This window comes from Corythoichthys intestinalis, chromosome 5 (assembly GCF_030265065.1).
Source record: "Corythoichthys intestinalis isolate RoL2023-P3 chromosome 5, ASM3026506v1, whole genome shotgun sequence".
Taxonomy (NCBI): Eukaryota; Metazoa; Chordata; class Actinopteri; order Syngnathiformes; family Syngnathidae; genus Corythoichthys; species Corythoichthys intestinalis.
In genome coordinates this window covers 33452653-33477863 of record NC_080399.1, presented here as the reverse complement: position 1 = coordinate 33477863, position 25211 = coordinate 33452653, and the positions used below count along the sequence as shown (strand labels likewise).

The 25211-nt window shown below is 38.7% G+C and overlaps 1 protein-coding gene across 1 annotated transcript in view; it reads left to right on the top strand.

Annotated features, from left to right (window-relative positions):
- Positions 1-22021, top strand: part of duox (dual oxidase) — a 33391-nt gene extending 11370 nt beyond the window's left edge. The window contains exons 6-33 of the mRNA XM_057837180.1: positions 258-424; positions 592-655; positions 912-1005; positions 1117-1207; positions 3532-3634; positions 3727-3899; positions 3983-4158; positions 7257-7375; positions 7453-7590; positions 8770-8883; positions 8961-9163; positions 9243-9428; positions 12350-12575; positions 12658-12751; positions 13673-13848; positions 13924-13993; positions 15586-15627; positions 15717-15895; positions 15969-16199; positions 16288-16387; positions 17262-17311; positions 17396-17523; positions 17616-17769; positions 17904-18136; positions 20438-20596; positions 20709-20864; positions 20976-21104; positions 21197-22021. Of these exons, the coding sequence (XP_057693163.1) occupies positions 258-424; positions 592-655; positions 912-1005; positions 1117-1207; positions 3532-3634; positions 3727-3899; positions 3983-4158; positions 7257-7375; positions 7453-7590; positions 8770-8883; positions 8961-9163; positions 9243-9428; positions 12350-12575; positions 12658-12751; positions 13673-13848; positions 13924-13993; positions 15586-15627; positions 15717-15895; positions 15969-16199; positions 16288-16387; positions 17262-17311; positions 17396-17523; positions 17616-17769; positions 17904-18136; positions 20438-20596; positions 20709-20864; positions 20976-21104; positions 21197-21319 (3878 nt within the window). The 3' untranslated portion in view covers positions 21320-22021. The remainder of the gene's footprint in view (positions 1-257; positions 425-591; positions 656-911; positions 1006-1116; positions 1208-3531; positions 3635-3726; positions 3900-3982; positions 4159-7256; positions 7376-7452; positions 7591-8769; positions 8884-8960; positions 9164-9242; positions 9429-12349; positions 12576-12657; positions 12752-13672; positions 13849-13923; positions 13994-15585; positions 15628-15716; positions 15896-15968; positions 16200-16287; positions 16388-17261; positions 17312-17395; positions 17524-17615; positions 17770-17903; positions 18137-20437; positions 20597-20708; positions 20865-20975; positions 21105-21196) is intronic.
- The last annotated feature ends 3190 nt before the right edge of the window (positions 22022-25211 follow it).

The window sequence follows — 25211 nt, the reverse complement described above, 5'->3', positions numbered from 1 at the left end:
GTCTCTCATGGTTGAGGTTTACCCATGTTGACAATTACAGGCCTCTTTAATATTTTCAAGAGGGAGAACTTGCACAATTATTCGTTGACTAAATACTTATTTGCCCCACTGTATGTTGACGCCAGTTCAAATTACCAAAAGTGTAACTTGCCCAATAAAGTGTTAATATTAACATCACATCTGCATTTTTAGTGGCATTTGTTTAAATATGTTAGAATCTTATCTTATCTTATTAGAATCTATATCTTTGTGTCTAGAGTTGGGAAATGCTTGGGCCAACGAGAATGTGTTCACAGCAGCAGAGGGAATCATTTGGTTCCGTTACCACAACTATTTAGCCTCCAAAATGAGTAAGGAACACCCGCAGTGGTCGGACGAAGAGTTGTTTCAAAATGCTAAGAAGAGGGTCGTGGCCACTTTCCAGGTAGAGTTTCAATTTAACATTTTCTCTAGTTAAGAAATGATTTGACCTTATTATGTAATTTGCATTATTCTCTTACTACTGGTTTCATTTTATGCATGTGTTTGGGAGAACATCTTAAATAAACTTTTTTCTTTCTATTAACAATAGTGTATCATTTTCAAAAACAGAATATTGCTCTCTACGAATGGCTGCCTGCTTACCTGGGGGACAGAACTCTTCCTCCTTACTCAAGTAAGAATGAAAAAGGGTAAGGAAAAGAGAGCATATGCAAACAAGTAGAGCGCAGCAATCACACGAAATGCACTAGTGACCTTAAGTCTGTGCGAGTGCGAGGTGAAACAAAATTTTGCTGTCAGCAGAAATGCTTGTCTGTTAAATCCGCACCCGCAGTTGGAGAGTGATTCAGGCATGGTATCACTCCTTTTGTTTTTCTTTTTAATTAGTTATGTCTTTTTTTTTCATCTTCCTTTTTGATTTATGTGTACAGGTTACCAAAAGTTTGTCGATCCTGCTGTCTCCCCCGAGTTTCATGCTGCTATGAGTTTAGTTATCACAATGGCTTCCTCTGGTGTTTACATGAGGTACTCGTTTTTCTTAATTAAATACAGTACTTTTTTTTTTTTTTTTAATAAAGGAAACTCGGAGCATTTTAACAAGTAGCAACTGACTGATTAGATGATTATTTTTTCCAGGAATCGAAGTTGCCATTTCAGAGAGATCATTAACACGGATGGCAGTTCATCTCCAGCCTTGAGGCTTTGCAACAGCTTTTGGAAACGTCAGGTACAATCATAAGCGGATTTTAAGGGGGGCCAGGCCCACCTGGTGGCAGAAATGTGTCATTGCATGAAATTGACTTTCCTATATACATATGTATATATATGTGTGTGTGTGTGTGTATATATATATATACACACACACACACACATATATATATATAAGTTGTAAAGCAATAAAACTGCAACAAAAATGAATGAAATGAACAAACAAATATATTTTTATAATGGGTCAAAATTATTTTTCGAACAGATCATGTGACTAGCACCTTAGACGGTCATTTGCTTAGCATATGATTTTAAACAACAACAACAACAACAAAATTAGGGGAGGGCAATTTTATTTTTCAAATGATTATTTTCTTTGATTGAAAATATATTTTTTTTGATTGAAGCAACTTCTGTAGGGATTGAATGATTTAGACTCAAATGTCCTACCCATGATATGGCCCAAACATAAAAAGGATTGCTTCAATCAAAGAAAACCTTTTCAATGAAAAATCAAGTGTTCAAATGTAAATTTTTCAATGTCAAATATTTTTTGGTATTCAAAAACGTTTTCTATCATTACAATTTTTTTCTTTTTTTTGAATGATTTTTCTTTTTGAAAATATATATTTTTTGAAGCAACTTATTTTTTGATTGAAAAATAAAGACAAAAATTAGGGTTGTTCCGATCATGCTTTTTTGTTCCCGATCCAATCCCGATCGTTTTAGTTTGAGTATCTGGCAATCCCGATATTTCCCGATCCGATTGCTTTTTTTTTGCTCCCGATTCAATTCCAATCATTCCCGATAATTTTTCCCAATCATATACATTTTGGCAATGCATTAAGAAAAAAATGAATAAAACTCAGACGAATATATACATTCAACATAGAGTACATAAGTGCTGTATTTGATTATTATGACAATAAATCCTCAAGATGGCATTTACATTATTAACATTCTTTCTGTGAGAGGGATCCACGGATAGAAAGACTTGTAATTCTTAAAGGATAAATGTGACTTTGTATATTCTGACTAAATATTGCCATCTAGTGTATTTGTTGAGCTTTCAGTGAATGATACTGTAGCCATTTAACTTCTGCCCAAATGCATGATGGGAAGTGCAACCATGACTGTGCGTCGTAGTACCAATTGATAACATAGGGTGTTAAGAAAAAGATAAACTACTACCTTTATTCCCCACACTGCTTCCCACTATTATTCTAATCGTCGGGAGAGGGATTGTAAGGCTTTAGTCATTTAAAAAAAGGCCTCAAAGGCTGCCAAAATTCTCTCTACTCATTTTATGCTGCCTTTTAGCTCTATATACTGTATGGGTAAAATGGCGCCATTATAGATTGAGCGCGACTATGCGTGAGTGGAGCATGCAGCGCATGCGTTAATTGCGTTATAAATTATAACGTGATAAATGTCAAAAATATTGATTCTCGCCGTTAACGCGATAAATTTGATAACCCTACCTTAAGCTTAAACTAAAGACTCTGGAAGAGTGTAACGCATTATGTCTGTAACATTAAATACAATTAGAAAACGATTTAATTAAAAAATATATATATATTAAAAAAAGGCATGTCCGATATTTTTTTGCCGATTCCGATACTTTGAAAATCACGTGATCGGATCGATCAGGACATCTCTAACAAAAATGTTTTAGTGAAAATGTGACCCAAACACAAATCAACATTACTTCAATCAAAGAAGTTGCTTCAATTAAAAAAAAAAAAACTTGACTTCAATCAAAAAAAAAAAATTCAATCCAAGAAAAATAGTTCTCACGTGCTTTTTTTGTTTCAAATTTATTTTTGCATTTAAACACTTTTTGTTTTTTAAATTGAAGCGACTTTTTTTGGATTGAAAATATATATTTTGATTGAAGCAACTTTTTTTTCTTTTATTGAAGCAACTTTTTTTGATTGAAAAATAAAGACACAAATCTACCTCCACATGGCTCCGCCCAGGGGATAAAATTTTTGACTAGGGTAACTACATTGGCACGACACCGGCGGGCGTACCATATTCAATGGTTGACCATCTTGTCGAAAAGTATTGCCTAAGCAGCCTGATTTAGTATCTCCTTAAGAATGTTGGGAAACAAAAAAACGCTCATTGTCAACTTATTTTTATAGATATTCTTGTAAATCAATTTTATTGCTGACACTGCGTTTCGGGGTTATCAACATGATGTGCCCCCCCTGCCCCAAAAGTCAAACTCCGCCTATGGGTACAATTTACTCTCAAAGACAACCTCCAAGCATAACATGATGGGAAACAGAATATGTACATGTAAATGTTCACTATCCTTTGTTGTCTTTTTATCATCAGGAGATAAATGTGAACACAAGCCACGATGTGGATGAGCTCCTCTTGGGCATGGTCTCTCAGATTGCTGAGGAAGTGGACCACATTGTTGTGGAGGACTTGAGAGGTAATAACTATTGGCAACTCAAAACACAAGCTTAAATTATTTTAAGAAAATAATGTTATTCAGTACTCTGAATCTGATGTAATCCTTGACAGACTTCATGTATGGGCCGCTTAAATTCACTCGCACGGATTTGGTGGCGCAGATTGTCCAAAGAGGAAGAGATTTTGGCCTTGGTAGCTACGCGAAGGTCAGGCAGGCTCTGAATCTGCCTCCAGTAAAGACATTTCAAGACATTAATCCTCAGCTCAACAAGACCAAACCAAAGGTAAAATGCAGAGTATTCCTTTTCTAGACAACAGTTCAGTAAAGGCAGAAAGTATGTGAATAACACAGGGCATTGTTTAACAGTTGCTCCAAGAAGTTGCGCAAATTTATCACGGCGACATCTCCAAATTAGAACTCTTCCCTGGAGGTCTGCTGGAGTCAGTGGGTGGTCCGGGTCCAGTTTTCTCTGCTATAATTTTGGACCAGTTTGAACGGATAAGAAATGGTGATCGCTTCTGGTTTGAGAACAAACACAACAGGTGAGTTTCTCCCATTAGGACAGAGGTGTCAAACTCACCTTTGTATTATGGGCCAAATCGTAGTTATGGTTTCCTTTGGAGGGCCATTACATCTGCAAAATATGGGCCGCCAAGATTAACTGACAACTAACCAATGATCAATGATGGGGTGACGTGGCTCAGTGGTAGAGTAGTTGTTCCTCAGCCCAGAGGTAGGTGGATGGCGAGATAGTGTAAAGCGCTTTGAGGGCCTTGAAAGGTGGAAAAGCGCGATACAAGTATAACACCATTTACCGTCAAGTTAATTGTTTAGAGACATCGTTGACCTAAAAGTGTTTCAAACTGTCTCTTTTTGAGCTTCAAAGTTCAAAGTTTGCTTTATTGTCAATTCTACTTAACCCTTTTGGGAACAGTGGTCACTACACTGGACATCTATTCAAAAGTTATCGTTCGCGCAACTCATTCACTGCCACCACAAATTATTCGATCTTCTCCCAGTTAAATGGATTGCACGTCAATTGCCGTCAATGGCTTGCAAAGAGTTAAACTATGTCACATGAGATTTCTAAAACACAAACAGGCCACACTCATTTGAATTTTTGTCTTTATTCCTCTTTTTATCAATTTATTACAATTTCATTTAATGTTTTTTTTTTTTTTTTTTTTTTTTTTTTAATAACTTTTTGGGAAATTATTTTTAATCATTGCCATTTAAATGAATAACTTTTCCCCCTAAATTGATCCTTAAATTAATTCATTTGTTTTATTTTAAATTATTGACAGTACACTTTTCCACCATTGCAAAATACATCTGAGCAACACTAATGTTACAATTGAATGTCATTACAATTTATTTTGAAATGTATATACTGTGTTTATTTATCTATTCCTGTTTAAAAAAAAAAAAAACTCGAAACAACACAAAACACAAAATACTGTATTCACTGATTTCTGTTCTCCGCAATTCTTCATTGAGGACAAAAATATATATATGGCGGAAAACGCAGACAAGACTGAAAAACCAGTTTCTGCTCTTGCACCCCTCTTTAAAATAAACTGCTGTATTTTAAGCCAAAAGAACTGTTGTGTTTGATAGAACAATATGTCTATATGCTGCCATAGCAGATTAATGGCCTGTTAAGCCCATAACTATTTTTAATTTGTCCGTTTTACCGTGGAAACCCCCGTTTACAGACGTCGTGAAACCGCTTTTGTTTCAACCCAGCTATAAAAAGAATAGAATAGAATAGAAAAGTAATAGGGTTGTGCCGATCATGTTTTTTTGCTCCCGATCCGGTCCAATCATTCCCGATAATTTTTCCCGATCATATACATTTTGGCAATGCATTAAGAAAAAAATGAATAAAACTCGGACGAATATATACATTCAACGTACAGTACATAAGTACTGTATTTGTTTATTATGACAATAAATCCTCAAGATGGCATTTACATTATTAGCATTCTTTCTGTGAAAGGGATCCACGGATAGAAAGACTTGTAATTCTTAAAGGATAAATGTGACTTTGTATATTGTGACTAAATATTGCCATCTAGTGGATTTTTATGAACTTTCAGTAAATGATACTGCAGCCATTTAACTTCTGCCCAAATGCATGATGGGAAGTGCAACCATGACTGTGCGTAGGGGCACCAATTGATATATAACTTCTCTGCGTTGGGAAAGAACATAGGGTGTTAAGAAAATGATCAACTACTACCTTTCTTCTCCACATGTTTCCCATGATATTTCTAATCGTTGAGAGAGGTATTGTAAGGCTTTAGCCAATTAAAAAAAGGCTTCAAAGGCTGCCAAAATTCTCTCTACTCATTTTACATTACATTTAGCTCTATGTTTAGGTAATACAGTGCCATTATAGATTGAACGCGACAATGCGTGAGTGGGTAGTGTAGCGCATGCGTTAATTGCGTTAAATATTTTAATGTTATTACCGCCGTTGACGCGATAAATTTGACAGCCCTACTTTAAGCCAAAACTAAAGACTCTGGATGAGTGTAAGACATTTTGTCTGTAACGTTAAATACAATTAGAAAACGATTTAATAAAAAAAAAAAAAAATGTATATATATTAAAAAAGGCATGTCCGTATTTTTTGGCCGATTCCGATACTTTGAAAATGACGGGATCGGACCCGATCGATCGGCGTCCGACATCTTTAGTAAGTAATTATACTTATTAAGCAAAATGTCTGTCATTTTTATCTTAGAAGAATTAATTGATGTCTAATATTTCGTTAAAAAATTCACTTGCATATTTAAAACTTTTAAACAAATTATGTCACACTGAAAAAAATGGCGTCTGTAAAAAAGTCATGGATACCTACCTCATAACTCTTGATTAATTGTATTTTTTTGTTACTGTCGCATTTTACCCAATATGTTAGATAATAAATAAATAACCGATCCAAACAAAGAGAAATTGAAAAAAAAAAAACATTTAAAAGGGTAAATATATGAAAAAGAACATCTCAACCACTCCTTGATGTCTGCGATTTGTGCATCGCGAACCTTGTTATATTACCATGTTTCACCCATAAAATCCCCTCAAAATCTGGCTGTGGCCATTCACATCTGTGTCTTGACACTCGATGATACATGCTACATGGAGTTTTTGGATCGAAACGAGGCAAGTACGCGATAATATATCGTTAAAATAATGCCGTCTTTAATTCTGCTCTCGCGTCCTCTTCCTCCAGTTAGGGTTTTGCTGTTTAAAAAAATGTTTTTTTTTTTTTTAAAAATGCCCTCCTGTTCAAAATTGTTCTTCCCCCAGAAAATTGAGATTTTAAGCTTTCCAATGATGTATCACACATGCATATAGGACAATTTTGAGTTTGGCCAAATGGGGGGTCTAATAGCGGAAGTCACCTGAGTGTTTTCCGCCATATGTATATATATATATATATATATATATATATATATATATATATATATATATATATATATATATATATTGTAGTGATTATTTAATTTCAGGGGCCACACAAAATTATATGACAGCGGCCTGTATATGGTCCCTGGGCCTTGTGTTTAACACCTGTGCATTAGTACTTCCGTGTGCCATCACCATGAAAGTTTCCTCTAATTTCTGTTCTCAGTTTGTTCACAGATGACGATATCCAAAAGATCCGCAATGTGACTTTTCGCGACGTCTTGGTTGCAGTCATGAACGCAGACGAGTCTGACGTACAAAACTGCGTGTTCTTCTGGAAGAGTGGTAAACTGATTTTGAAACATGGACTCCAACGTCATTATGATATGACTGAATATATGAGAGTGATCTTTTGGCCTTAGGTGATCCTTGTCCTCAACCCACTCAGCTGACAGCATCAATGCTCCATCCCTGCACTAATGCCACTAAACTCAATTACTTTGACGGGAGCAAAGTTGGATTTGGGATGTGTATTATCGCATTGTTCCTCTTTCCTGTTGGTGAGTGTCATACATTCACCTCTGTCTCTTTTGGCACTCCATTGCTGTTAAAGGGAAAGACAACATCTTGGATAAATGTGTGTGTGGGTGTAAATGTGTGTGTGACTGTGAAAGACGGTTTCTAAAAGTTCTGGAAATACTGCCTTTTATTTATGTTTTTCTCCACTAATATAATTGTTTTTAATTTCACACCAGTGTTGTTTTTGGCAGCCCTTTTAATTTTCGTCTTAGTCTTTTGGACAAAAAGTACTTATTAGTCTTAGTCATATTTTAGTTATTTCAAAGTGTGTTCGTCTTCGTCTAGTTTCAGTCATCGGAAACGCCAACAAATTTCGTCTAAGTTTAGTCAACAATTCTCAAATGTTCAAAAGTTTGGGTCTGTTATTAAATAAATAAATTAAAGGTTTCCAACAATTTCGAATGAACATTGATAGCCGAGCACATAATTATAGAGTCTACAAGGACATCAACATCTTAATAATGTAATACACACTCAGCAGGAAAACAGCATATTATTTGCAATTGATTAAACTCACCTGAACGCTACGAACTGTATGTAAAAAGTTTCAAATGTTTAAGAAGACACTTATCGAGTCACCGTGCTAAATGCTAATGCTAACGTGAAAGCTATGCTAGCGCTACAAGTTAGTTTAGTGTGTGATGATCACTCAGCACAGACCTGTAAAGGCTAAAGCAACATGGCATAGCCAAGATAAGAAAACAAAACTTACCAAGCAGCATATGACACGTGTTTCACAAAAGGAACCTGGAACGGGCACAGTAACCCTGTGTCTAGGCTAAGAAGGGGGGGGCAGGGGCTCAGCACGTCACATGAGTGATACGAGCAAACACTGAAAAAATGCGTGCAAACTACACATACGATAAGAAAATATCACACATTGTGAACTTATGACGGAAACTATGGCGATTTTCTAATCTCTTTCTCGTCTTGTCAGATGACAACTGGCATCCATTTCATTGTTTTAGTCTCCCATTACACGTTTTTTTCATCGTCATGAAAACAATTGTTAGCTGACGAAATATTTTTGTTATCGTCATCGTTGATGAAAACATCACGATTTCACCCGTTTCACTTTTTTTCCCAATTGATTGTAAAGTCTTTATACTTGGATATCCATGATAAACTTACAGTCTTACCCTTTAATCATGCCCTCACAGTGAGTTATCTTGTGGCCTGTACGGTGGCGTATCAGCGAAAGTACTGCTACAGAAAGTTCCAGAAAAGAGGGAATCCTATTAGAAGAACTGAGCCTCCAAGTTCGGGATTTGCTGGTGAGATAATTACCCAGATTTTTATGTTTGTTTTTTGGGGGGGAATATGTCTCACAGCCTGTTTTCCCCCTCTGAAGCCTATGAGTGGCAGAACTATAAAAAGCCTTTGCATCCGGTCAGCATAGAGGTTTTCGAGGAGAGGAACCTGCAAATACGGGACAGATCTGGAGCCACTCTTCGCTGCTTAAATCTGAACAGACAGCAGTGCCTTGATGTTCTCATCTCCAATGACCACCACCAGAAAGTTCTCCTTCTCAAAGTGCCCAAAGAATATGACCTGGTTAGAATCAGCAAGAGGAAAACACTTATTTTCCTCTCCACCACCCCCTCCTCACCCCTGCTTTCCTGTCTTTTTCCAGGTACTGTTTTTCGATGACCAGGGTAAACGTGCTGCATTCCTCAAGTGTCTGCACCCTGAGGTGATTGAAAACAGGCTTGGGATTAGATTAAGGGAGATGTGCGAGAAGGAGCTACTGAAGGAGGCGTTAACAGGAGAGCAAAGGGCACAAATTGTGGAAACATTCATCCGACACGCTTTCGCTAAGGTTTGGCCGATATTTTTTTTCAACTATAAGTCACTTATGATTTACTGTATAATATTGTGTAGTTTTATTTTTTTTAAAAAAGGCTGCCACTGACAGCGAAAGACGCCCAATCCATTTCAACTGGCAGGGCCTGGCAGCAAATGGTCAATGCTAGTTCCCCCAGTCAAAATGGATTGGACATCTAGTACTGTCAATGGTAGTATGAGTTAACAGGGATGCCTGTAAAAGTTGTCTGTTGCCACACTGGCCAAGTGTGATTACATGTACTGCCGTTGGAGACTTCTACCTGTGAAATGTGCATTTGCCACATTTAAATGGTATGAAAGGAGACGTCTTGGTTAGCTGTGAATGGAACTGGTGTATTCAAATCTCAGCATTCATTTCATAGTGTCAGTCAAAAATATTAAAGGGCCATATATTTCTGGCTACAGTGGTTCCTCTACAAACAATCTTGTTTGTAAGTCGAAATGGTCGTATGTCCAGCAGGATTTTCCCATAAGAATACATTATAATTCAATTAATTCGTCCAACAGCCCAAAAACCTACACTAAGTCATTAATACATATTGCTGGTACTATTGCAAATAGCCGTTACACAGAGCAAAACAATAAAATTATAAATAAAAATGGGAAGAATAATATAATAATAGTGATAATAATAATAGTAGCGTACAGGTATATAATGTAACAAATCGGGTTCTAATGTGTCAGATGTGTTTTGCATGGTGTACCTAAACGCACGGCAAGGCTAACGTGACGGAGTAAGAGAGGTGCATTAGAGTTTATACTTTCACTTTTCATGTTCTGTTGTTAGCGTCAGCTGTGGCGGACAGTAGGCGTGTTGTTTTGCACAGGTTCTGAAATAAATTATTAAAAACCTGACGGAGGTGGGAGGAGGACAGTTCAGATCGTAGATATTCTACGGCTGTATTGTCGAGCCAGTTCAGGGACACACCACGGGACCACGCTCATGTTTTTCTATCATTTCAATCTTCATTTCAATGCTAAGCGTCACCTATTCCTTTTTTCACCACCTGCACTAACGTTCTTGGAACCCATGTTTATTTCTCTCACAAGCAAATCCGCCGTGCGTCTGTCTTGCGGGAAAGGAGTGAAACTGCGGCGCTGTCATAAATCAGCATATTTCGAGCATGTCGTCAGATGTTGAAACAAATGGCGAGTCAAATTTTACGTCGGCTGTCGAAAGATCGTGTGTCGAAGCGATCGTATGTCGAGGTACCACCGTATATGTCGCACCTGAGTATAAGTCGAGGGGAATTTTAGAATAGCAGAATAGATATTGTAATCGCACATTATTTCAGAGCAACAAAATTGATTCCAGGTACAACCCGCCTGCAGAAAAAGATACAACAAAGACATACAGGGGTAAACAGAACGAGTTGTTTACCATATCACCATCGAAGGCACTCCAGTTCACGACAAAGAAAGTGGGAGGGTTTGGGGGCAATAAAAAAAACTCTTCACTTCTCTTTTAAAGGAGGAAAATTAATCTGTTTGAAAAACAGCCCAGCACATCATAAAGCAACAACAACAACAACAAAACACACCAAATCACTGGACATTTCAAGGCTGAAGGGAGTGTAGACCCAGAACATACATTGTAGTAATGGGAATAAAATGGTGAACAACAGGCCAAATAAGCATCTGTTAATATAACATATACAGCATACAATTATTTAAACTAGGGCTGTTCCGATCATGTTTTTTTGCTCCCAATCCGATCCCGATCGTTTTAGTTTATCTGCCGATCCCGATATTTCCCGATCCGATTGCTTTTTTTTTTTTGCTCCAAATTCAATTCCAATCATTCCCGATCATTTTTCCCGATCATATACATTTTGGCAATGCATTAAGAAAAAAATGAATAAAACTCAGACGAATATATACATTCAACATACAGTACATAAGTACTGTATTTGTTTATTATGACAATAAATCCTCAGGATGGCATTTACATTATAAACATTCTTTCTGTGAGAGGGATCCACGGATAAAAGACTTGTAATTCTTAAAGGACTTTGCATATTGTGACTAAATATTGCCATCTAGTGTATTTGTTGAGCTTTCAGTAAATGATACTGTAGCCATTTAACTGTTCTGCCCAAATGCATGATAGGAAGTGCAACAATGACTGTGCGTAGTGATACCAATTGATATATCTTCTCTGCGTTGGGAAATAACATAGGGTGTTAAGAAAAAGATCAATTACTACCTTTCTTCCCCATATTGCTTCCCACGATATTTCTAATCGTAGGGAGAGGGATTGTAAGGCTTTAACCAATTAAAAAAAGGCTCCAAAGGCTGCCAAAATTCACTCTACTCATTTTACGCTGCCTTTTAGCTCTATATATAGTGAAAACGGCACCATTACAGATTGAATGCGACAATGCGTGAGTGGGTCGTGCAGCGCATGCGTTAATTACGTTAAATATTTTAACGTGATAAAAAATTTTTTTTAATTAATTACCGCCGTTAACGGGATAAATTTGATAACCCTACCTTAAGCCTAAACTAAAGACTCTGGATGAGTGTAACATATTATGTCTGTAACGTTAAATACAATTAGAAAACGATTTAATCAAAAAAAATATATATATATATTTAAAAAAGGCATGTCCGATATTTTTTTGCCGATTCCGATACTTTGAAAATGACGTGATCGAACCCGATCGATCGGGATGCCGATCGATCGGGTTCGATCATCTCTAATCTCTACATCTACATCTCTAATTTAAACATCACCAAACTCAATCTCTTATCTTGGCTGTCCATATAAAAAACATACTGTTTATAGGTTGCACCTACGTATAGATCGCAGGTTCAGCCAAACTCTGAAAAAAATGTGTGACTCATTGTCCGGAAATACTGATTATATATACAGACTCTCTTTGTCTGGCACAGGTATTGGAAATAGAGCAGTGCGATGCTGGGGATATAAGCAGTGTTTCCTGTAAGAAAGCCAGAGAAGTTCTGCAGTGCGAGTTGACAGCTGCAGAGTTTGCTGATGCCCTGGGCCTCAAGCATGATTCCTTATTTGTGAACTCCATGTTCACCCTAGCTGATAAAGACGGGAATGGCTACCTCTCCTTTCAGGAGTTTCTTGATGTTATTGTCATTTTTATGAATGGTAAATATCACATATTTAGCATTGGTTTACTCAATTTGGTGTTCCATGAAAAGATTCCAGTGTAAGTTTCATGTTTGCTTAGGAACTCCTGAGGATAAATCCAAGTTGATGTTCTCCATGAACGATATCGGCGGAACGGGTTATTTGTCAAAAGAAGAATTTGCCAGGATGCTCAGGTTTAATTCATATTTTTATTTCATTATTTACCAGAACTTCTTTTCATTAGATGGGGATTTGCAAGGCAAAGGCCTGGATAGTAAAATTCAATTTTTTTTTTTTTTTTGAATGGCGTTTCTTCGACGCGCCTCACAGTCCAAACGTTTGACCGACCGTCACCGTTCAAATATCAAAATGAACGGAATTTTCACGATACGTAGGGAATTTTTCGAATGAAAAATTGTTCCATTCACCTGCAGGTTTTTTCCTCAAAATATATGTAGTCCCACAATTTTTGTCCAAATCGCATAATTTACACATAAAAAATTCCAGGATGTTAGGAGGCATAAAAGTTGGATACAGAGTTTGCCGAAAGTCTTCCCCCGAAATTCGCCAAAAACAGTCCCATTAATTTCTAATTGGACGCCATTGACAACCATGTACGTCCAAATTTCCCATTCATTTTCAATGGCAGAAAAACATAGGTCCTTGTGATTTTTGACCATTTACCATAACAGCCCATTGACATTAAATTGGCGCACAAGTAAGTTGATGCCATGGACAGCCATCCATCGTCCATGCCATTGACAGCCATGTACGCCCAAATTTCCCATTTATTTACAATGGAAGAAAAACCTGCGTGGTTGGGATTTTGAACAAAAACTTACATTACGGCCCATCGACATTCAACTGGCACCCAAGTAAGTCGATGCCATTGACAGCCAATGTCCCCAAATCAACAGTCAACAAATTGATTTGATATCAACAGGATGTGTCCCCGAAATTTTCTCAATTCAACAGGAAATTACCTGATATCAACAGGACGTGTCCCTGAAATCTCCCCAATCCAACAGGAAGTGGATTGGACTATCATAATTTCTTTAAAAATGGCAGTTTCTCGTTTAATATAATTTTTTAAAATCCTTTCTATTCCCTTCAAGATCGTTTATTGAAATCTCCAATGGTGCCCTGTCAAAATGCCAGACTGACGATGCCATCAGAGCCACCATGCAGGCCGCCGGCTTTGACGACAAAGAGAATATTACATGGGAAGACTTCCATTTCCTGCTGCGGGATCATGAGAGTGTGCTACAGTTTGCCCAGCTAAATGTTAAAGGTTGAAGAAGGTTTTGTTGGTCATTTGTCTGAATCCGAAACTACAGTTTGGTTATTCACATTGTTTTCAACACAGGGGTGGAGAATCGAAGAAAGAATGTGCTTAATCGAGACCAGAGAGTTTCCTTTATCTGCCCCGTGAAAAGGTAAAAATTTCCATCGAGATCGTAGGGGAGGAGGTTTTGGTTGTCACAATTTTTAATCTTTCGTGGATATCTTCACACCAACACATCTTAGAATAGTCATCCAAAATCTTAATTAATTATCATAATTTAAAATGAACATTAGGATCTATGCATTCTTAGTTTTACAAACTGCTGCTTCAACAGCAGAGATCACTGTAATCTTAGTTGGTTGTGTACAAATAAGAATTAACTGCACTCAAAAACTCATCTAGAGGTATTCAACACAAAAATTGAGTTCATAACCAGTGTTGGGAATGACGCCGTTATAAATAACGCCATTAAATAAGGGCGTTTTGTTTTTTCAGTAACGGGGTAATCTAACTTATTATTTTTTCCGCCGTTAGAACGCCGTTACCGTTACTGACGGTCAAAAGCGGTGCGTTACTTACTTTGAATAAATTGAAGAAACTACCAGCCGTAGCGAGTCTACCCTGCTCTGTTTATTTGTCATCCAAGACTTGGGGTGCGTTCAGGTTCATGGCAACGAAAATAGTAAACACACATAACCTACCTTTGCAAGAACAATGTTTGATATGGTCATAATGTGCAAGTCCTGCACCCATCCGCAGCAAAACTGTTCGTAGCTTTGTAGCGATTTGTAAATTCGTAATCGCTAATGAGTTTAGTAACATACACCAAACAATAAATACAGCAGAATGTCCATTTCGCGTAATTGTGGAAGCCCGTCGACATCTTTACTCCATTTGTCTTCGCTTGCTCGTAAGGGTCAACATTGTTCACATCCTTAAGTTTGAACACATATCTGCTCTTCGCCTTAGTAACGAGTTTGTCTCTTTATCGAACTGGCAGGTTAAAGTTTAATGTCCCGCGAGCCAGACATGCTTTCAATATGGCTGCGTTGTTGTCAAATCTCACATGATCCCCCATTCTGTGACATAAACGCTCGAGCCTAATAGCGCACGTACTTCAGAGGCGGTGTTTTCACACACAAACCGGAACAGCGCGTGCGGCAAACACACACACGCAAAACAGATGCAGAGGGATATGATGGCAGAGCATTCAGAGGAAAATTTGTCCTTTACGAGGTGGGGATATAAAGACTATTTCAATTTGGTCGAAATAAAAGGAAAGAACGTGCATGTAAAGTGTAATTTATGTACCGGGGCAAAGCTTTTGTCGACATCTGTGGTAAGCAATTCAAATCTGTTTATTTTTGTTGCACTTCAAGTGTAGGCTAAATCTGTTGCTAGTGAGGTGCAATGAATATTACAAGGTTCTATAACACAACTAGCTGTCTGTTCTTCTCTATTCAACTGACTCGAACTCAGAAAATTTCAAATTCTTTGACATACAACAACTTTTTAAAGTAACGGAAATACTGTAGTTACTTTCGCTGGTAACTACTTACTTTTACTATAGAGTAATTCAGTTACTAACTCAGTTACTTTTTGGAAGAAGTACTGAGTAACTACAACTAATTACTTTTTTAAAGTAACGTGCCCAACACTGTCCAGAACTGAACATCGAAATCTTGTCCGATAACTAGCTATGTTTCCATTTTCCACATGTAATTTTTTTGTTGTTGATTACAGCAGTGACAACGCTGATGGACTGGATTTGCGGCGACGGAAAAAGTGTGTGCATGTGTTCTAGTTAATAACCAGATAAAAATAATTCTTGGAATGGTTAAAACCAAGTTTGTATTCTATTCGTTTCAATCCAGGTCTGACCTAAATTCTCCCAATGTATACGTGAAGCCCAAGCGTGACCCCTATATAAGAAGCCCCGTCCGGCAGAAGATCCAACAGTTCAAACGATTCATCGAGAACTACCGCCGGCATATTGTCTGCGTCATCGTGGTTTATGGCATTACAGCTGGGGTGGCGCTTGAGAGATGTTACTGTGAGGAGAAATCTCTTACGCCGTCCTGTTGATGCACTGCGAGGTCTAATTCATTTCCAAATGTGCTCCTCAGACTACAGTTTGCAGGCTACGTCTACGGGCATGCCCGAAACCTCGGCGGTGGGCGTGGTGGTGTCCCGTGGTTCGGCTGCTGCCATTTCGTTTCTGTTTCCCTACATGCTCCTCACTGTGTGTCGCAACCTCATCACCATGTGCAGAGAGACATTCCTCAACAGATACGTCCCCTTCGACGCCGCCATCGATCTTCATCGCTCCATGGCCGCGACTGCTGTCGTCCTTGCAGGTTGGCGCAGGCACCTTTAATTTGGTGACTAGTGCACTGTATATGTACGTAGGTTGTACTTAACGTACTTAGAAACTATCTTTTGTAGTTGTTCACAGCTTGGGCCATGTTGTCAACATCTACATCTTCTCCATCAGTGACCTCAACATCCTCGCTTGTTTGTTCCCCAAGGTTTTAAATAACAATGGGTAATGTCCTTCTTTTTCTTAGTAAAGCCAAATATAACTATCTATATTTATTAGGGGTGTGCCATCTTAGGCACCCCACGATTCGATTCGATTACGATTCAGGGGGCTACGATTCGATTCTTGAACGATGATCACGGTATTGACGATGATCACGGTAATCACGGTTATCACGATTAGCGACATTACTAATTAATAAAGTAGACACATTTTTGTCCATTTTTTATTTAAAATATCCTAATGATTCAACAGGAACGATAGAAACATGCTTATACAACAAAAAGCTGCCGTTTTATTTATTTATTTTTACAAGAAAGTGCAAAAACATTAACCATTTTAAATGGAGTACTTATTTCTCTCAACAATACAATAAAATTTACACTGGTGGAATGAATTCCAAATTTTCTGGACACAAACAAAGTGTCTTTAGACATAAGACTTCTTTTAACCAATATACTTTGTTTTCACAGATTTCTGTACTGTTTCGCATGTTTGCAGTGTTACCGCTGTACTTAATCATGGTTTTGCACGTTCTGCATATGAAATACACGTTAGCAAATTAGCTTAGTGCTCGGCGCTAACTATTAACACCTCAAAAGCAACAACAATACAGGCCAAACAGAAGAAGACGGTTCGTGTACTCACCTCTATAAAATAAATAACGTAGCAGACCTAATTTGGCCCCGAGACCATACTTTGACCACCTCTCACTCACAATAACTCCTGTTTGTTTACAACCTATGAAACATTTGCCGTAGCACAAGAGAAATGAGAGCATGAGTAGTTTAAATAGATAGGATGTCTTGATGTGATAGTGTTTATAATCACTATATTTTAACATTTTTACTGACCAGCTTATAACTGATTGTGTGTTTAGGTCTGAACTTCCTCTCAAGTGGTCATGGTGGTTTTTTCAAACCGTTCCAGGTACTGAATAGCTGTGAATTGTTATGTGATAGAGTGCCTGCTTCACATGGTATTCAACACTTTATTTGTCTGTGTTGATCTTAGGGCTCACCGGAGTGCTGCTTCTCTTCACTTTGTCGTTTATTTACGTTTTCGCCTCCCGTTATTTTCGCCGTGTCAGTTTCAGAGGGTTCTGGATCAGTCATTACCTTTATGTCGTTGTCTATATTTTGGTAGGTGATCTGCCCTGCTTGACAAATACATCACATAAAACTACAGTAATTATCCGTTAATCTGATTTTATTATGTGCTGTGGTTCCCTCAGACGATCATTCATGGCAGTTTCGGTCTCCTTCAAGAACCGCGTTTCTACATCTTCCTCATCCCACCTGCGTTGCTCTTCCTGTTGGACAAACTAATCAGTCTAAGCAGGAAGAAGGTGGAAATTCCTGTAATCAAAGCAGAGCTGCTGCCTTCAGGTGACCATCGGTCTGTTCTTACAAATGATCAGTTTGCCTTACTTCCTCAGTTGGAAGATATTGGTCATGCCTTGTGTAACGACTTCACCCTGAATAATGACTGTCTTCACTAAACTCTGCTGCACTCCCCGCAGGCGTAACTCATCTGGAGTTCAAGCGACCACAAGGCTTTGTGTATCGTTCGGGCCAGTGGGTCCGTATTGCGTGCCTGATGTTGGGCACGGATGAGTACCACCCGTTCACGCTTACATCAGCCCCTCACGAGGAGACCCTCAGCCTGCACATAAGGGCTGTGGGACCCTGGACCAGCCAGCTCAGAGAACTGTACAGTGGAGAAAGTCGGACTGAGCTTGGTGCTTATCCAAAGGCAAGATATACTTTGGGCCACCCAAATCTTAATTTACTGACTCCCATTGATCGTGCTAGACATCCAGTCCATTTCGACCAGTCAAAATGGATTAAACGTCTTATCACCGACAATGGTAGCAAATATTATTGTCTTTTTTACTTTACCAGACTTTCCTTATCACCTCTTCTCTTAGATGTAATTATTTACAGAAAAGCGCCTTTGTCCAACTGTTCCTAAGAAGTTGGAAAGAAACATACACTTGACCCAAAACTACCTACCGATAAGATCTAGCATCTGATAATATATCAATTTATCATTAACCAGAAGCAATAATAGTGCGCTTTAAAGGGGCGAAATGTATTTCCCACTTCAAGCAGGAAAGAGTACGTGTCTGCATTAAGGAATGTAGTATGTACACTTCCTTTTGGCTGCACTGAGGAAATGGTTTGCAGAAAGCAATTGTAAGCAGTACCATCAATCAATGATGATAATGACTGTGACGCATCCACATAAAGCACTGATACTTGATATTGCCTTGATGTCTTTTATTGTTGATGATGAAAATGTGTTTTAGCCCTGTCAGGAACAGTAGCCACTATGGGGCGCCGTTTGTAAAGCAGCACATGCTCAAAATTATGACAACATTTTCTCACATTTAGCACCAGACAGTGTTTAAAACGTTATGTGAAATTTTTAGAGTCACTTTTTTTGCACATTTACAACATTATTTAGCAACTTAAATATTTATTTTTAAATAAGAAGTTTTGGACCTGATTGTTTGAATCCCGAACTAAATATTTGATTGAAATCTTAAACTTATATCCTATATCCTAAATCAGACATGTCCAAAGTTCGGCCCGGGGGCCAAATGCGCCCCTTGGTCAAATTATATCCGGCCCCCTGCCTCTGTCATAAAATCAATAACGGACACAGACTTAATAAATTGGTCAGCAGTACTGCTACCAGCATATGAAGTAGCTTACATACTAAATGCTGCTCCTAATTTACCCACCAAAAGGCAGCAGCACTACACAACATTACCTCGGGTGACCCCTTTATTCCCAATTTTCTAAAATGGCAACAATCAACAAAAAAAAAAGGAAGTTGACTGTGACGGCCGACGCTTCAAGGATAGGTGGAAATTGGAATATTTTTTCACTAAAATACGCAACAACTGTGTCTGCCTCATTTGCAAAGAGACAGTCGCTGTTTTTAAAGAGTTCAATGTGAGGCGATATTACCAAACAAGACACGCTGACATGTACGACAAGATTACAGAGAAGATACGTAGCGAGAAATTCAAGCAACTTGAAGCTAGTTTAATTTTACAGCTGCAGTATTTCATAAGAGCCCAAGAGTAGAAAGAAAACGCCACAAAGGCTAGTTGCGAGATTGTTGAAATTATTAATTAAAAAAAAAAAAATAAAGCAAATGTGACACACGGAATGGCTTGCTAAAATTTGCCTAAATATATTGTCGTATGTAAAGGACGTCAGCCAAGGTCGGCCCCCCACATTTTTACCACACCAATTCTGGCCCCCTTTGCAAAAAGTTTGGACACCCCTGTCCTAAATGTTAAATCAGGAAACGGTCTGAACTAAATATTTAGCTTAATATGCAAATTCACATGACTGGAGACCGGAAGTAACAAAATAAAAGCTGGTGGAACAGCTCAGACTGTCTGTCTACGTCGCTTGAAAATTAATAAAATCTTCTCAACGGTGGCAGTCTGCTCTTGGACATGAGTCATTATAATAATAACAATATATAAGTGAAATACATATTTAGGAGAAACTATTTAAAGAGTATTTTGTGTGCTCCAGCTTTTATTTAGTTACTTCCGGTCTCCAGTCATGTGAATTTGCATATTAAGCTAAATATTTAGTTCCAACCGTTTCCAGATTTAGCATTTAGGATATAGGATATAAATTTAGGATTTAAATTAAATATTTTGTTCTGGATTTAAACAATCAGGTCCAAAACTTCTTATTTAAAAATAAATATTTAAGTTGTTAAATGATGTTGTAAATGTGCAAAAAAAGTGACTCTAAATTTCAAATCACGTTTTAAACACTGTCTGGCGCTAAATGTGAGAAAATGTTGTCGTAATTTTGAGCATGTGCTGCTTTACAAACGGCGCCCCATAAGCCACTAGAGTGGACAATTATTCAGAAATCATAGGGTGTGGAGTAGAATGGCCTCTATTCTGGAATGACCCACATTGGCTGAAAAGATCATCACATGGTCTAAAAAAATGAAAAGAAAAAACAATACCAGAATGTAACGATGACTGCTGGTGTTCTGCTCCTTTGACCTCAGCTGTACCTGGATGGCCCATTCGGCGAGGGACACCAGGAATGGACTGACTTTGAGGTTTCCGTTTTGGTAGGAGGAGGCATCGGCGTCACACCATTTGCCTCCATCCTCAAAGATCTGGTGTTCAAATCCTCCATCAAATCCAAGATTCAGTGTCAAAAGGTACGCTCCTCTTCCTGTGATACCCATTCATCGCTCAATACTTCTCTGTGCATGTACCACCCGGAGGTACGGGATTGGCGTCACTTGATGTGACCTGAGGCATGTTTGTCAGGTGTACTTCATCTGGGTGACGCGGACGCAGCATCAGTTTGAGTGGGTCTCAGACATCATCAGGGAGGTGGAGGAGATGGACACATTGGAGCTGGTGTCAGTTCACACTTACATCACACAGGTGGCCCAGAAGTTTGACCTCCGCACCACAATGTTGGTGAGCGAAGCAACCACCTTTTCGCAATAGTAAACAACTAGAACTTACAAATCTGAACCTGCTGTTTCTCTACATACATGTGGTGGATAACATTTCTTCTTGTGTTACCAGTACGTATGCGAGCGTCACTTCCAGAAGGTTTGGAACCGCAGTCTGTTTACCGGCCTGAAATCAGTCACCCATTTTGGCAGGCCACCCTTTGTGTCCTTTTTCAGCTCACTGCAGGAGGTTCATCCACAGGTCAGTCCTTTTTTGGCTAGCTCACGACTGCTTACAATTCTCAATGGCGTAACGTGTGATAGACATGATAGGATACACGTTATTTCCTGCAGGTGTCGAAAATTGGTGTGTTTAGCTGTGGACCGCCAGGACTGACCAAGAATGTGGAGAAAGCTTGTCAGCACATGAACAAGAGAGACCAGGCACTGTTTATGCATCACTATGAGAACTTTTAAATTCAGTATTTATGTTCATGATGTATTCGTGGTATGTTTTGCGATAAAAACTACAAGTGTTTTTGCATTTGGTCAATACATTGACAAAGCTCTTTTACAGTGCAATATTGTGTCTGTCACGCCTGAGTGAGGGTTGTCATGTCTTGGTATATTTTCTTCCTGCTTTATTTTGAAGCCTGACCCTCCTGTTTCCACCACTCACCCTTCCTGTTGTCTCACCTGTCTCTGATTATGATTACCTATTGTTCCCACCTGTGCTCCATTCCTCATGGGCTTAAATTGTTTGTCACTCCCTAGTCTCGTGCCAAAGTGTCTTCACCCTTCGTTGCTATCAAAGCCAGACCATAGCCAAGATATTCTAAGTTGTAAGTTGTTCATAGTATTTTGCCATTGCTCTTTGTTATTTTGTGCCTCATGCATAGCCCTTTGTTGTAGTTGAAAACTCCAGTGCATTTTGCCTGGCTCTCTTGTTTCTCGTTTGTATCATTTTATTTCAAAGCTCGTTATTTCCTCCTTCTGGAGCGCCCCAGTTTGTTCCTACTTCTTATTGTTTGTGTTAAATAAAAGACTGAATTCTGCACATGAGTCCACTCCAGTCCGTCCAAGTGTGACTGTGTCAAATTACAGTATGTAAACTGAAAGCCTGCCATCTGTCTGCTTCCTTTTAAAAATCTGTACCAAAACATCAAGTTGTTTTCACTTGAAATAATGTTGAGATTTTTTGTTATCGAAGCACTTTTTAAATAAATTGAACAAAACTATTGAAGTATTTGCCTTGTCCCGTGATTACAAAACTACTTGTGTGTGTGTGTGATATGATGAACCAATAACGCATTTACTGTCATGTCCATAAATAACAGTACACATATCCTATTTTGGGTCATTGGATTAATTGGGGAAAAAAGTGAAAGGTGCATTTAACCCTTCTATGCACGAATGATGTTTTTTTTTTGTTTTTTTTTAATTGATTCTCACCCTTTCTGGGCACTCATTTATCTCATTGGCTGCCTGTGACGACACTAGATGTCCAATCCATTTAGACTGGGAGGGAGCGAATGGACGTTTGTTCGTACGTCCATGGATTGGACGCCTAGCGCCGTCAATGGCAATGAAACTTAAGCATTCACAACCACTCTTCCCGTTATAAATCAATTGGATGTCTATTACGATTGAATGAGTTGATTACCATGCAAAAAAATCAACTTTAGCGTATTACTTGGGGCCCCATTGTGTATTTGTTTTTATGCACTTTTATTTACATTAATTAGTTGTTTTTTTAAGATTGAGATTAAGATTGTGCACATTTACAAATATAATGATAAAAGTTAAAACTGATGACCAATAATAATAAAACAAATATATATAATAATAGTTGCTAATATTTACTGTGTTTTTTTGTTGACCAAAAAGTCACTTTCCCTATAAGAGTTTTAAGGCCTTAACTGTTAAAAAAAGCTTTAAAGTTTTTTAAACGATCAAAAATAGTCACTTGCTCTATAAAGGGTTAAAGTGCAGTGGGGCAAATAAGTATTTAGTCAACCACTAATGGTGCAAGTTCTCCCACTTGAAAAGATTAGAGAGGCCTCTAATTGTCAACATGGGTAAACCTCAACCATGAGAGACAGAATGTGGAAAAAGAAAAACAGAAAATCAGTGATTTTTAAATAAATTATTTCCAAATTGGAGAGGAAAATGTTTTTTTTTTCACCTACAAACAAGCAATATTTCTGGCTGTCAGAGGTCTAACTTCTAACGAAGCTCCACTCGTTACCTGTATTAATGGCACCTGTTTTAACTCGTTATCGGTATAAAAGACACCTGTCCACAAACTCAGTCAGTCACACTCCAAACTCCACTATGGCCAAGAGCAATTATTAGAAAATGGAAGACATACAAGACCACTGATAATCTCCCTCGAGCTGGGGCTCCATGCAAGATCTCACCCCTTGGCGTCTAAATGATAACAAGAACGGTGAGCAAAAATCACAGAACCACACGGCGGGACCTAGCGAATGACCTACAGAGAGCTGGGACCACAGTAACAAAGGCTACTATCATTAACACAATGCGCCGCCAGGGACTCAAATCTTGCACTGCCAGACGTGTCCCCCTGCTGAAGAAAGTACATTTCCAGGCCCATCTGCGGTTCGCTAGAGAGCATTTGGAATCGCATTATTATGTGAATTACAATAATATTTTGAGACGATTCGACAATATACAATTTGGCGAAGCGCAGATAACGAGAAATTAGTCTTTTAATCTGCCGTTTAGCCACGCCTACCATTATGGGGTTCTTGCGTCCCCAACAGGAGGATGACGTTGGCAGGGTCATGGTTTAGATGATTTAGAATTCAGCCCATTGAGGGGGAATTATTCAGAACGAGGAAAATGCGACTAAGAGAGCCGCAAAATGTCATTGTTTCAGTCTCTCTACTCAAATATTTTTACAGAATATTCTTTTTATCGAAGTACTTTTCCCCAATTGCTAAATAAATGGTCATGACAAATAAGTCTTGTGCTAAATGGAATATGAAATATTAAAAAATGCATTTATTTTGTACGACATGGCAAAATTACTCCATAATGGTCAAAACTGTCCACTTCTTTCACCTCCCAAACTATATTTTATGCCATTGGAGTTAGTCCGGCTTTTGCCATTTCCCAGCCCCGGCTTTGGAGAGCGTAAACAAACCAGGAGGCGTGACAGCTAGCCGTCATGCTAACCCGAACCGAGTGATGTTTCAAAATCTATTCTTTGCTTTCAAAGCGAAAAAAAAAATCACTCAAAAATACTGGGGAACATGTCACATGGCGGCGGGGTTGTCGATTGTCTTCGCCGATAGATAACCCGCCCGACGGCGAGCAAGTTACACCTCGTCAGACTCGTTCCCCTGCTGCGAGAGGTCGTTTGCCGGCGAAGCAGCTGGAAAATGACCGCCGGACAAACAGGCCGACGTCGGAGGAGCGGGTAGCTGCCACATGGTCAACACGAATATAGTGTAAAGTAATGCTTAAAAACACAGCGAAGACGTAAACAGTGAGAGAGTGGCGTGCAGTTGTCATGTGCAGCTAACAAGGCAGGATGTTTTTGAGGAGAACTTTTCTACATGTCCATCCATGACCAAACGTAAGTAAATAGTCTTTTATTTAAAGAAAGTTTGTAGTGTTTACTTTGTAATCGCTGTATTCGTGGCCATTTTTAACACAATGTTGCAATTTCTGATGGGGTGGAAAATGTGACAGAACACCAGGAACACGAAGAGGGCAATAAGCAGAGTATAGCACTGTCCCGGCAAGGGGGTGTGCGACAAGCTGCCGGTCATCGGCCGAGTGGCATTCTCAATGGACAAGGAGCATGTCAGCCACAAAATGCAAGCCACCTCCATATTAAAACGTGTGCCATGATCCCAGTATTTGACATAATATAAAACACGATGTTTACTCACTTCCTCGTAAGTACAATGGTCCCAGAGTTGTCGCACACTTGTTTTGGCTAATCTCGGGGTGAATAGGAATTTTCTGAAACCCTAAAAGGCTCACACGCCTCTCCCTGGTGCAGCTACAAAAGCCTGCAGTCGTTTGGCCGGCGTGATGAGAAAAATGAACAAATTAATCCGCAAAATCAGCTCAATCCACAGTCCATCTGCATGCTATAAAGCAATGCTGTATTGAAAGATGCTGACCAGGGTGACGTTACATTCTCATTCGTCCTAAACCCGAGACTGGAGCCGGAAGTCACTCATTTTCATGGATTGGCATTCAAAAAATTGAATATATAAAACGATCGCTTCCATACACATCCAAACGGTCCATTTCATTTAGGAGCATAAAACACAGCGTGAAATTTGAAAAAAACATGCTTTTTGTTGTCATACGGACTTTAACGCTTTTA